The sequence below is a fragment of the Sphaeroforma arctica genome (genome assembly GCF_001186125.1).
Source record: "Sphaeroforma arctica JP610 unplaced genomic scaffold supercont1.182, whole genome shotgun sequence".
Lineage (NCBI taxonomy): Eukaryota > Ichthyosporea > Ichthyophonida > Sphaeroforma > Sphaeroforma arctica.
In genome coordinates this window covers 70,541-84,790 of record NW_014040376.1, presented here as the reverse complement: position 1 = coordinate 84,790, position 14,250 = coordinate 70,541, and the positions used below count along the sequence as shown (strand labels likewise).

Below are 14,250 nucleotides of genomic sequence, written 5' to 3'. Positions count from 1 at the left end.
TGTGTGTGTGTGTGTGTGTGTGTGTGTTGTGTGTGTGTGTGTGTGTGTGTGTGTGTGTGTGTGTGTGTGTGTGTGTGTGTGTGTGTGTACTGAATGTGTGCATGCATGTGTGTGTGCGTGCGTATATGTAGTCGGGGGGGGGGGGGGTGGTGCCTGTGTGTCATGTGTGTGTTTTCTTGTGTGTCATGTGTACCTTTGTATATGAGTATACACACATACTCAACAAAACCTACATTGTACTGTCTCGACACGAGAGGTGAGGATGATATTAGAAGATCATACTAGAGAAATTAAATATAGATAACACTATGCTTTCGTAAGATGATTGGAGGTTAGTCTATCTGTCCTTGGTACACTGGCTCTATATTTTCCCTCATGTGCCTTATTATATATATATAACTCTCGCCCCCTGGAGAATTGTGGCTCGGCTCTCGAGATGTGATTGTGTTGGGCAAAGTGCTATGAAAAAATAATAATCAATATTGATAATCTATGCAGAAGTATATATATATATATATGTATATATATATATATATATATATATATATATATATATATGTGTGTGTGTGTGTATATATATATATATATATTTATATATATATATATATGTGTGTGTGTGTGTGTGTGTGTGTGTGTGTGTGTACTGCCCTGTGAATTTTCACATGTCTCTTCATATGGTCCAATTTGCTTCTTTTGAGTGTACTACCCCGGAAATTCTCTTGTATCTTTTTGATATCCTGTCATTATTCATATACTCACTGTATCGTCCCATGTAGCCTATACTTGTTAGCATTCATGCAAAGTCACTTTCGATAAATACCTAAATTAAACCATTTTTCAACGCAACTACCTCGTTTCATCAGCTTGAAATACTACCTGATACTAGATCGTATCATTCTTGTATTCATCACTTAGACCCGGAAGACTCTTAGCGCAGAAATACAAGACAGTCAAGTATCTGAGCTTTTCCTCCAATTGAAGAAAGTCAACGTAAGTGAGCATGATATTTACAAACTGGACTATTTTCAGCTAATTGCAACGAAAGAAACATCATGCGCTGAAGTGTGACTCAAGCTGTTCATAACTCTTTCTATACATTATATGTATGTTAAATTCTTCCATTTTCGAAGATTCACTTTCTATTTAAATATTTATCCGCGTTTGATGTCGTCAATTCATCAAAAGAGTGTCGATGTAAAATTATGCTAACTTTGATAATCACCGTATGTGTTCGGATGCAATCTGACTTTTATTCGTTTTGCAGCTGAAGAATTGCTGTCTCGAACAAGAATCGGCTTCTAGGGTAGGTCTTGTGTGGTGCGACTTGCGTATATCAATTTATTTTCGATTGTTGTCCAGTTGGGTTTGTAAGAACGGAGAGTCACGTGTTTAGTGCGTGAACGCATATTTACTATCTATGCTTAACTGAGTTTACGAATCAACTGATAAAATAGAATCAGCCAACACACACCGCTGGTGACGGCTTGTCAGTATCAGTTTGTTCTCCGAGCCATGACCGGTCATATGTATGCCAAACTCCAAGAAAGTATGGAATCGAAATATACTCCTTCTTATATGTTACGCGAGATCGAAAAAAATGATGTTCATCACCTCTATATCCCGAGATAGGAAACCAAGGACACTGATACCAAACAGAAAGAACTGGAGATGCAGGAAAAACTGCAGCAGCTAACATCACAGTGCGATGAACTCAGAGCTACAGTCAACAATAACAACCAGGCACTGGAAGTTGTTGAAAGTCTAGGTATGCGCTTTATCTCGTTTGTTGAACCAGTCAGTATGTGGTTTTCAGGGAAGTCATCTTTGCCATGGTACACTAAGTGCGAGTATTTCTATGCCGGGGTATACTTGAGACATCAGCCGCTGAATATCTTCAGAGGATGAATGTGTGTGAGGTCATCGTGAATTACACCCGGACATTGTTGATTCGTGCATACTTTAAGCGGAAACTAAGAGCTCAATTCTCAGAACCCTCATTACATCTAAACTGTACCTCGAACGAAACGAGCTATCAAACCTGTAGTTTTACGTACGATCACCTTTATACTCCTTAATGCTTTGTGTAGAACTGATTTTACGCGCAACAATAGTACCATCGCATAATTGCTGAAAGTTAAGACGGTTCTAATCAACCCCCGGCTAACACCACCTCAGCTGAAAGCTAATTCATCTACACTACATGATGTGTTGTGGTTGTATCGAACGATAGCTCATTCACTGCGACAGCAACTTCAGCAATCAGCAGAGCTCAATGACAACGGCAACGCTGAGATTGCGAAATTGAGAAAACAGGTAGGCTTGTATGTACACAGGTATAGTGAATAGAGCATATTGGCATAAGTAACCTTTAAGTGGCATCGATTTGACATTGTATAAAAAGATTCGCTAACTGAAGTGCGAATGGCCAACCCTTTTGAACCTTTTCATTTTGCGAGGTTAGTTCGTCCTTTGGCATTCGATGTTTTATGTTTCATAGAATTTAATAGCCCATCTGATGCTTCAGCATGCGGTCATCTACAGTGAGCACATCTTCTACACTATCTAATCAGAATGCTCAATTGGAGAAATCTATATTGGAGGCGACTGCCGCTCTCGAAGTAAATGACGCTACAAATGCAAATGCGAATCAGCAGAACGATGTGTCCACGCAAAAAACGAGTGAGAGCAAGGAGGTGTGAATAATCTTGTGGAAGCTACGATCATGTGTGTTTAAGACAACATAGCTTATGCTCGTGTATAAGAACAACAAATTGAACGTACAGTCTGAAACCACTTATGATACGATTATATTTCTTCATACTCGTTGTATTGTGTTCATTGACCTATAGGTTGTAAGGTGAGTGTAGGTATATGTGCAGATGTGTACATATGCGTGTTCACCGATAAATCTGCAAACGAGCTTGCTTTTCCCAAGTTGAGTGAACTCTATCATATGCTTATGTTGGTGTGCGAGTCTGTTAAAAGTGATGTACATTTACGTGTAGGTACGATACGGTTGGTTTTATCAGCGTGTGCGTATAGGACATGTGTGCATGAGCTTTGAGAATGTATGCTATCAAATGCATGGAGCCATTTTGTATTGAACCTTGGCAAGTTTTATACTGAATATGCAAGAAGTCGCAAATCAATCCCTTCTGTGTCTAACAGCCAACAGTACCAATCAATATGACTCATGATTTTATTCGAATCTGATTTCAAGTGAGCGTATGAGTCGGTACGTTGTGCAACTCGCTGGAAATACACATAGGGTTGCCATACGCTTGTCACATGTGCTATATGTGAAGTGTGTTTCTTGACATTCACCTATCCAGAACATTTTTCTCTACTACAGCATTGGCTTCAAGTGATAAAACTTCTACGAGTGGAGACAGAAACACACAGAGCGCAGATGCTTGAATTAACTCAACACCTGAAGGAATCAACCCAAGCACTCGATGCTCAAGTGGCACTCAACGCTACTCGACTTGATAGGATTGCAGAGTTGACAGGAGAGTTGCGATCGGTATTGTATGTGAAGCTCAAGTCGTATATAGCTAATATTTTCCTATACTGGCCTGTATTGTGAAATCGATGACAGTTGCGCTGTCGGTATTGTATACACACGAGAAGCTGCAAGTATAGGCATTGAAGATGAGTACATATTTCACCGTTGGCACATCCTAAGTACGTCTATCGTGCGCCTATTTTTATCTCTCGACATAAAGGTGGAAAAGTGGCATATAGGGAAGATTAGGTAGGGTTTGATTTCAAATTTACTTTGCCAGCAACAAAATTTCGATATCTACTATTTACGCGTAGTATCCAGTGCAGACTCCATACTGTAGAAGAGTGAGCTCAGAAACCAAAATAATATATCAAAACAACTACACAACCAGCTCAGGAACCAAAATAATTTACCAAACAACTACACAACCAGCTCAGGAACCAAAATAATATATCAAAACAACTACACAACCAGCTCAGGAACCAAAATAATATATCAAAACAACTACACAACCAGCTCAGGAACCAAAATAATATATCAAAATAACTACACAACCAGCTCAGGAACCAAAATAATATGTCAAAACAACTACACAACCAGCTCAGGAACCAAAATAATATGTCAAAACAACTACACAACCAGCTCGGGAACCAAAATACTATATCCAAATAACTACACAACCAGCTCAGGAACCAAAATAATATGTCAAAACAACTACACAACCAACTCAGGAACCAAAATAATATATCAAAATAACTACACAAACAGATCAGGAACCAAAATAGTATGTCAAAACAACAACACAACCAGCTCATGAACTAAAATAATATATCAAAATAACTACACAACCAGCTCAGGAACCAAAATAATATATCAAAACAACTACACAACCAACTCAGGAACCAAAATAGTATATCAAAACAACTACACAACCAGCTCAGGAACCAAAATAATATATCAAAACAACTACACAACCAGCTCGGGAACCAAAATAATATGTCAAAATAACTACACAACCAGCTCAGGAACCAAAATAATATGTCAAAACAACTACACAACCAGCTCAGGAACCAAAATAGTATATCAAAATAACTACACAACCAGCTCAGGAACCAAAATAATATGTCAAAACAACTACACAACCAGCTCAGGAACCAAAATAGTATGTCAAAACAACTACACAACCAGCTCAGGAACCAAAATAATATATCAAAACAACTACACAAGAAGCCGGAATGAATACGAGAATGAATTGGAATCATGATGTTATCTTGAAAACCTTGAGCTTGAGTGCGGTATATTCTCATACAAAGAGCTCGTGCGACTGCCCAGAATAAGAAGTGCAATGATTGCTTATTTAGGCTGACTGTGGCATCGATAGCACTCGGACTTGGCTGTATATCGTGTCTACTGGCTTAAAACGATAGGTTAAGCTATTCTCCAAACAAACTAGATACTGGTCTTCAGGCCCAGATATGTGCTTGTGATTTTAAAATATTTTCACCGTTGCTTTTAATTGTATCTCAATGTCTATAGAATGACGCCTGCGGCTGTCGTCAGAAACCTATACGGGTTGCTCCTGATGCAAACACCGCTATGGTCAACACGGAGCCTCGCTGCCATCACAAGACAGAGTATGAGAATGTCATATTACTGAGTGGGTATCAGGCTATACAAAGTTGTACTGAAGTTAATGCGAGGGTGTGTCGATTTAGTGGCAGTATCAGCTAGCATATGTCAAAAGCCGCAATATACCTTCGTACGCGCGAGCAGTATGTATCAATAAACTTTGAATTCACATACTGAAACGAATCTGCTCGTTCCATATTATTGTTTGTCGATGGTAATTGACGTCATCGAAGGAGGGCGAGTTGATGCAGCACTACCCATTTAGCATATACAAGGGTACCCTCGCATGCAGTCAGCACTAACTACCTTATTCAACCTTTGTGAGTGGTGCAAGTTAACACTAACTACGCACTCAGCTACCCGGTAGTATGGTATTATCGGACGGTCCCAGGACATTGTATTTGCATGGGGGAGCTATATAACAACTAGAAAAAGGCATACAGGTACAAGGGAATATGACTATCTTAACCTATCGTTGCTTGACACTAGTTGCTTTTCAATTCGTTTTCTTGATATCATGTATCTCATAGAGCAAGCGGGGATTTGCCGGTAGAGATAAGGTGTTTCAATGACCATGCGAATGTACAGAAAAGGCAGATACCAGGTGAGTGGGTTGAGCGGGTCGTTGATACTGTTCGTAAAACATGGTCTAGCCACAAAGACTGGATATATCTGTTATCAGTTTTAACTTGCACTATCTATCAAAGATTAAGCCCTTTGCCTTTTATCCTCTTTTGTAACATCGTAACCAATTTTTGAAACCTTGGTATTCTCAACGGCGTTTGTGGTGCATCGTCTACTACTTCAGATGAAGCCCTCGATAAGACGACTCCTGCAGCCTTTTCACCCAGTCAACCAGACGACCAGAATTCTACAGTAGCCACGCCAGCCAGTAGTCAACCTGGCATGACACCTGTGGGGATGGTACTTGACAACGTAGGCGAGGTAATTATTTTGTTGACTAGGTATTCAATAAGTGCTGTTTCTTCGGCATCTCAATATAAAACATGATAATTTTAGCGTAGGTACAGGTTCATGCATACCTCTTGCTGTTATACACGTTAGTGATTTCAATCGTTTAGTGTGAATTTCAGTTGCTACATCTGCTAGTAGAAATAGGTGCACAACTTGTACATGGATCCAGGATTTATGAGCAGTGATGAATTTGGGTCACGTCCCTAATACATATCAGGATTTTGTTTTTATTTCTCATTGTATAAATTTATATATTTTATTAGATAAATTGACACACTTTGTAAACGGGATGAACTATACGGTATCTTGTGACTAACATCGACCTGCAAACTATTTAAATCATTTACCAACAAACACGACGTCCAGAGCCTTAAGACGATCCAGAAGTGCAAGGAAGTAGAGCAAGAGCCGCCTATGGCGCCTGTAGTTGACTATGAGAAATTGAAGGACAACCCCACTCACAGTCAGGTAATGTGAGCTTGAAGTGTACTTCCTTACACCAAACCCACAAGAAACCTCTCTTTATATTCATGTGCGATAATACATGCAGCATTGCTTTCCCAAGTGGTTGCGATGGCACGAATATGTATAAAGTTAGAATGATATGGACAATACGGGCGGGCAATGGGAATCAAGGAGAAATATTTTGCTAATGCGCAATATACATAATGACTGCCATTCGATCGTATCTTACTGACTATTGGGCCATTCTCCAAAGTCTCACCTAAAATACCGCTGTCGTTACATCATGAAACCTAGCCGCAAGTTGATCGATAGCTCAGTGCGGATCCAAAACATCTATGTCCATATCTGTTTTTGCGAATTAGCTAGGTAATAGGAATGGATTTCAGTTGAAGAGCCCTCGCGATGTTCGCGGACTTTTGCCCTACGCTTGCATCATCTTCACCTTATGAGAGGTTTTATATTTCGGAACGTGACGCCTGCCGCTGCCAAAGCCAAGCGCTCGTTAATTTGTCATTGGTCTTCCCTTCATAAATTGTCTTGGTTAACTTGAACCTGATATTAATTGAAATGTCCGCAGGCACGAACTGCAGTTCAGTCCCAAAGTTTTGGGTGCGTCGCACTTTCAACTACCATCAATCTAACACCCTGTTTACTGGTTTTTCTCCTGCATTTTGCCACAGCATGATTCCGAGACCATCCGCGTCGCGTCCGCTCCCAATACACCTTTGTTGGTCACACTTCGACTAAACACTACGATTACAACGTCGGCTGCCAAGTTGTGTGGTGGTTCACTAAAAAGGGATGGCGAACCCGAAGTAATGGGATCTGCTAGCAACTGCGAGATCGATCGCGACACACCTCTTAGCAAAAAGATGAGATGCTAATACGCCGGGTAACACGTGTAAGGCTAGGGCCGGGAGTGGATAACAACATATGCACACAACGTGCGACTGCACACGAATGAATGGGAGAAAGTATTAAAGAATGAGCAGACCCGAATATATGTAATGTGCGTGTACACTCAGATTGCTAAACCTCGTGCGATTTGACTCCGACCAGATACAAGAAACGTGTTATATCTGCACAGACTCCTCGGACGGATTTTCCATTATCATACGCGAGGTCTACGACCGTGCGAGTAGAGATAAACATGGTTTTAAGACGAAAGGAGTACACGAGTAGATAAAATTAGAGGGAGACGACTACCGTATGAAGAGTTAATGCCTGTATACCCGATGAAAGCACATTAATTACATTTGAGCAGATATGTTTAATACTGTTTTGAATTAAATCAACTTTTTGTTTTGAATAATCATGTTTGAATAATGGAGTTTTAGTGCTTAGGCATGCACGAGTATGTGTTTACAAATTCAAATATTCTACCGGTGCCAGTCGTATGCAGGTTCCTTCTATTATATATTTCTTGGACAAACAGAAAGCGGAGGCCGTGGGCGGGATCCGGAAGAGGTGCGATTATGAACAAAAATTCAGTGACTCCGAACTACCGTTCTTTCACCACAATAATAGCTGTTGCTCTCACTTCGATGGCGCGTGGCATCGCAAAATTGCACGAGGTCAAAAACAATGGTCATATCAATTTTTTACATAGTTTTGACACTCGGTTACGTCGCGTGTGCTACAAAATAGCGCGTTGTATAGTATTCCGGCGGTTAGTCCAACCAGAAGGTATCGACTGGATGTATTATTAGAATACGATGGCGCAAAAAAAAATGCTAGTTGCCGCATTCATATTTCGGGATAAGTTGGTACTATCCCACTGATCGTGTTTGCTAAGTAATTGCACATCCGGCCCACCTTTGAATGTATATCCTGCAATGTTGATTTCGTGCGTGTGATTTTCTATTCGTCGGCATTTCGGTCGCACAGCCTCACTATACAAGAGCCGTTCATAAGCACATATACAAGATCGACATAAAAATGACTTTATTTTTACAATTGCTATTTAGGTTAAGTCTTCATGTTCCTGGAATAATATCACATTCTGTCATTCCACTCACATGATTCCTTTGAACTTTTACCCTATTAGGGTATAAGAGTGAAGAACAGAAAATCCTTCTAATCATCTGTTCTCCTCGCGGCCAACCGTTAGAGTATACTTTATACTCCTCCCGGCAGATCACCTCGTAATATGGCGGACCAAGAAATTTGCCAACTTCTGCAACAACAACAAGGTGTCATCACTGTCTTGCAAAACCAGGTTGGCTTCCAGGCATCGCAACTGGAAATCTTAGCCCAGGATCCGACTACCACAGACTTGTGATCTCAAACAAATGCCTTTCAGGCCTTTGCGAACACTGGCAATCTACACACTGACTACTCCCATCCCACATTCTTGATGAACTATCGTAGTTCTCACCCTATTCGCAACAACCTAGCATTTTCCCAGTGGTTCCAGAACAAGGCAGTACCAGAGCATCCTGTCACCACTGGCGAACATGTAAAACTTTTTTTTTGTCAGTGTGTAAAATTTAATGACAGCATACGCTCTTGCCCGAGTACCACGCCAAGATGGTACGAGAGAGGGGCAGAATTGGTAACCAATGACCATATTACTCACTAAAAATTGCTCCTCCGAGGCTTGAATCAGTCAGCAACTTTCTGTAACACCCCTAAATAACAGCTTACAGGAATACAGGGGATTGTCTGTGAATTAAATTCAGATATTTTACATATTTACGATATTAATTTACATTAAAGTGGGCGCAGCTGTATCAGCACTGGTCGAGAACAAACATCGCGAAGCCCGCGACATCACCGGATAATACGCCGAGACATTTCGAGTAGTCATACAAAAGAAGCAGAAGTTTGCCCTCGTCAAGGGAGCATCGAGTTAAAATTATACAAATCGTCAACAAGTGAATCGACCGAAAAGGGACAAGCAGCCCACACGACCAACCAATACTGGAATAGAGACAAAGGTCGCGGACACAATCCACGCGGTGATCAAAATGAAAAGAATACCAGTCCTTCTAAAGGAAACACGAATCCTTTCAAGAAGCCAGCCCAGTAGCGATGTGCCGGATACCTTTGGGGGTTCCGGTACCGAGGGCAATTTTGATGGCGGACTGGTTGTCGCAAAAGAGTTGGTGGGTTTGGTGATGGATATCGCCATGGCCGAAGCAATGGTACGCACCCACGCAATATTGCGTGTTGTTTCAGACATAGCTACGTATTCAGCCTCCGAGCTGCTGATTGCGATGGTATTCTGCTTATGGCTCTTCCGTTAAATGGGTGAGCCATGTAAGCAAATAAGTGTATCGGTCTGCGATTGGCTGACATTCGGCAACCCCCCCCCATCCGAGTCGGTACAAGCAATAAGTGCAGAATCAAATGTCTGATCGGACAATTTGCGCTTATAAGTAATGGAATAGTCCAAGGTATTACGGAGGTAATGGAATATACATTCGAGGGCTAGCATGTGGGCCTCGGTTGGTTGCGTACCGAAAGAGGCGAGTTGGTTTAGGGTAGCTGAGATGTCGTGTCGAGACGGGTAAGATTGACTGCAAGCCCGAGTGCGCCTAAAAGCTGGCGGAAACCTGGGCGGATAAGAGCTGGGAATTCGACAAAATTGACTGGATGATCCCCATTGCCTGGTGTGTATTTGGTTTACGTATTCGATAGGGGAAACGCGTTGAGGAGAGACCTTAAGTGCGCATGTTGATCAATGGTGATGCCGTGGGCGTGCTGTCAAATTCGAAGACCCACAAGGTGAAAAGCAAGGCCAAGGAATTTGAGGCTGTAGAATTTGCTCAATGCTGGCGAGCCACTGTTTGTCACCAGAGTCATGTGGAAAGGCCGGTACAATTTCGTCCACGTAAAGCACGACAATGATCGGGCGAGTACGATGAATCCACATACTCTCATCATAATCGGATCGAATGAAATCCAACCTTTTAAGTTTGGCAGCGATGCCGATGTTCCAGAGACGACCAGCCTGCTTGTGGTAAAAGAGACCTCATGTTAGACGAAGAATGTGAAGCGGTTTGTAGTATCCCAAGTCAAGGCTGCATGCGGGGAATACATATAGACCGGTGTGTCGAGTGGGAAATACAAGTAGGCTGTATCCACATCAATGTGGAAAACATCTAAATCGTTGAAAGCCGCGTTAGCGAAAAATGAACGAAGAGTACATGACGTGGCGGCAGGGGCATAAGTATTTCAAAATGAATCTCTTTGTTGTGGCTGGTCACCACGGGCGACGAGACGAGCTTTAAAGATGGTCGGAGTTTCATTTTCATCATGTTTGATGATAAAAACATATTTTGAATGTATAACACGTATACGGGGTGGAACGTCGGTTGTAGGTATAAGATCGGCGAGTTCATTACGGCCACGGGCGACAAGTTCTTTCTTAATGGCTGCCTCCCAATTAGACTATTCGAGTTGAGACTTGGCTTGCCTAATACTTCGGGATTTTGGGATATAGAAGATTGACGGCGTCAAGACGAGACAAATTGCAGTCAGTCGTCTGGGACAGAGAACGGATAGAAGGGTGGATATCAACAGATCTGAAGTCGTATATGGTTTGATAATCTATAGAGTGATCATCAGGCGGAGAGAGAGGAATAAGGGTTCGGACGCGAGGCTCGGTGAGTCAGAGGGCTCGGGAGAAATACTGAAGGGACTGGGGGTTCACGGTGTCGGCAACGAGCTGCGAGAATGTATTCATCCAGATGAGTTAGAATGGACGGATGGGATGTCGGCATTGGTGTAGGTACCGAGAATTTTTCTGGGGTGGAACAGTGCATTGATGACGTGTAGTGTTAGCAAGAAGGAGCGTGATGTGGGGCTCTTGAAGCATGGTCTCAAAGTGAAGAAATGAGGGAGTGTGTAAGATGTAAGGGGCGTAGGCGGCGGTAGTGCTAGATAATGGGGGCGATCCGAAAGTAGGGGAGTGTTGCGAGGTTCGGCTTGAGCGATGCGGCGAGTGTCGGAGAGGAGCGGTCGATCGCGAGGTTCCACGTACACGGGCTGTGGACGTGGAAGTGGGACTGCGGTAGGCATGGGGGGTATGACACGTGCTGGTGAACTAGGAAAGATAAAGTCAATATGATCATCACTAGGATCGGTATGAAAAGTAGATGGCGTAGGCATAATGACAGGTGGTGTTTGTTTAGGTGTTAAGGGTAATGCTGCTACAGGAGGAAGTAAGGGTGGAGGGGGATTGCCATTTGTTGGTGAGACAGCGGACATATAACGAGGAAGGACAGCCTTAGGAACAATACTGATATAGGACGGGGCAGTGCCGGTTGTTGTGGAGGTAGCATTGGGAGATACCAGGTGATGATGGGCGACGGCCGGGAGTTAAGGGGAGATGAAAGGGATAGATTTAGCACGTTTTCGAAGGTCTGCAGCCCAATCGAGGGGGATAGTATATGAACAAGGTGTTGTACCAGGAGAACAACGTTTACCATCAGCGGACCATTCAGGGAATTCAGTGGGAAAGAACTTGACGTTACGTGAATAAAGTTTGAGTTTAAAACTTTGTATAAGCCACTTTTCCGGAGTAGAGATGGAACAACGTCCTAGGAAAACACCGCGGCCGAAATGGTCGCCGTACTTGTGGACATCAGTGTAGTCCTTGCCCTCAAGTTTCCAAATGATAATGCACCCGTAGCGGGCATCAGGAAATATGAGTACAGTAGTCTGGAACCACTTATCGGCAGGAGAGAATAAGAAACCACCAGATGAGAGGTTCTCATTCCTAATTATGCCAGCGTAAGTTTTGGCATAACCCCAACAACCTTTGGGTTGATTAGAATCTTTCAGGAGCGCCCGAGTCATGTTGTTCAACGTGTCGTGCTAACGTTCGATCATGCCGTTAAATTCAGGACAATGGGGCGGAGTGCGACCGAGGTAGATATGCCGAGTGCAGAGCATGGCTTTAGTTCCAGCACTCTGGAAAACGCTAGCGCCATCAGCAATAATAGTGTGAGGCTTGTAATGCGCCGGAGTCTGAAGAAGTTCGAGAACACTGTATGGGATATTATTTAGGTCTTTCAAATCAGAGTGAAGACCAAATTTTGTGCCATCCCACACCATATGCGATCAGGGGGCATCGGTACCTGAATATCGATATGAATTCGCTCCGCGGGGTCGGTGATGTTGTCAGATATCTGATGTTTAATATTCTTTCTGCAAATTTTGGCCTCGAGACAGACATTACAATATTTGTTGAATTCGGGATAGGCTTTCGAAGTATTGGCAGCTTGGAGAGCCGGGCCGGGTGGTACAGCAGTGCGTAGTGGATCAACGAGGGCAACCACAGTGTAGACCCAGGATGGTTTGGACATGGTTGTGATTCCATGCTGACGAAAAGTAGTAGACGCAATAAAAACAATATACGCTTGACTTTGTATTCTGGAGATGAAGAGAGGCCACCACTTTGTGCATGGACGCACCGGAACGACAATAGCAATGATAGTGCCTCAGTACATATTAATTTTCATCCATTCGTGGGTAAGAGACCAGCCAGGATTTCCATAAGCGCGTTCATGAAGAAGATTTACTTTTGGAAAACAGCGGACTTCTCCTCCCTCAGGGCCCGCAAAGCGTGAGAGTTGCGTTTTTTTACGAGAGGAGAAGCAATCGATGGTAGGTTTGTAGTTAAAGTGTTCCATAGCTTTGGACCATAGAGGAGGGTATATCTATAAATATATATATATATAGATATATATATATATATATAGTCTAACTGCAGAAAGTTAACGTGATGCCCTCCTTAGCTGCCATGCGTATGGTAGTGGTACGACTAAATAGACCCTATAATGTATTACTATATTGTTAAATTTGTTGAAGATTGGACAGTATAGTGAAAAGAAAGTTGCATGAAATATGTAGACACAAAATATACTGTACTTTGAATTATAAAAGTAAACAACAGCCAGCATCTCCGGATGGTCTAGCTGGTTATGACGGCTGCTTAACACGCAGCAGGTCGGCGGTTCAAGTCCGCCTCTGGAAATTAATTTTCTTCAATCGATATGAATCATTTACTTACATAGCCCTATTTTTCAAACCTAGAAGGCTATGATACTTGCTACGTACTGAATATGGAACATGTACTCCATCGTCTCAGAACAGAAGAAAATCTATAAATTCATGGTTCAAGATTTATTGATTTTCTATCGGTTAAGTGACATTATGTGTGCATACTGTATTCTTAAGTGTATTTATTTATTTACATTCCGTTCAATGCTTGCTACTTTGTGAATGATACAAATTCAAAAAGAATAAAAACAAATTTCCAGAGGCGGACTTGAACCGCCGACCTGCTGCGTGTTAAGCAGCCGTCATAACCAGCTAGACCATCCGGAAATGATGCTTGGTTCATGAAATTTAATATATAATTATTTGTATTTGTAAATTCCATTTCATATGTATACTTGCTACACAGGGAAAATCCTATTTAATTCAGGGTGGCTAACCTGGTGAAGTGAAGACCGATTTTCTACAATCCTCTATCTCTCGTCCTTTAAAAGACCCTTACGAGAAGACACTGTCCACGATGGGCGGATCGAGAAACGTGGAGTCGATCAAATCGAGCACGAACTGGATCAAATCAAAAACGCCATCATGAAAGACTTTGGCACTTAGAATATATCTAATCGGAAACGTTAATCACGTACCCACACCAAATGATACCGTCGAGTTGC

The 14,250-nt window shown here is 42.3% G+C and overlaps 3 protein-coding genes and 2 non-coding genes across 5 annotated transcripts in view; 4 read left to right on the top strand and 1 right to left on the bottom strand.

Annotated features, from left to right (window-relative positions):
• The window catches only part of SARC_03541 (hypothetical protein), a gene marked incomplete at both ends in the record, with an annotated part of 7,368 nt that extends 3,782 nt beyond the window's left edge, over window positions 1-3,586 (top strand). Inside the window, 4 exons of the mRNA XM_014302668.1 lie at window positions 1,630-1,765; window positions 2,135-2,313; window positions 2,571-2,693; window positions 3,353-3,586. Of these exons, the coding sequence (XP_014158143.1) occupies window positions 1,630-1,765; window positions 2,135-2,313; window positions 2,571-2,693; window positions 3,353-3,586 (672 nt within the window). The remainder of the gene's footprint in view (window positions 1-1,629; window positions 1,766-2,134; window positions 2,314-2,570; window positions 2,694-3,352) is intronic.
• Window positions 3,587-9,543: 5,957 nt separating this feature from the next.
• SARC_03540 (hypothetical protein) lies at window positions 9,544-11,309 on the top strand (the record flags this gene model as incomplete). The annotated part of the gene is made up of 2 exons (XM_014302667.1): window positions 9,544-9,720; window positions 11,022-11,309. The coding sequence occupies 2 exons, from the start codon at window positions 9,544-9,546 to the stop codon at window positions 11,307-11,309; spliced, it is 465 nt and encodes a 154-aa protein (XP_014158142.1).
• A 918-nt stretch (window positions 11,310-12,227) lies between these two features.
• On the top strand, window positions 12,228-12,589 carry SARC_03539 (hypothetical protein; the record flags this gene model as incomplete). The annotated part of the gene is made up of 2 exons (XM_014302666.1): window positions 12,228-12,313; window positions 12,427-12,589. The coding sequence occupies 2 exons, from the start codon at window positions 12,228-12,230 to the stop codon at window positions 12,587-12,589; spliced, it is 249 nt and encodes an 82-aa protein (XP_014158141.1).
• An 896-nt stretch (window positions 12,590-13,485) lies between these two features.
• On the top strand, window positions 13,486-13,559 carry SARC_30069. Its single transcript has one exon. It is a non-coding gene; the product is annotated as a tRNA-Val (tRNA).
• A 279-nt stretch (window positions 13,560-13,838) lies between these two features.
• On the bottom strand, window positions 13,839-13,912 carry SARC_30068. The gene has a single exon. It is a non-coding gene; the product is annotated as a tRNA-Val (tRNA).
• Between the last annotated feature and the right edge of the window lie 338 nt (window positions 13,913-14,250).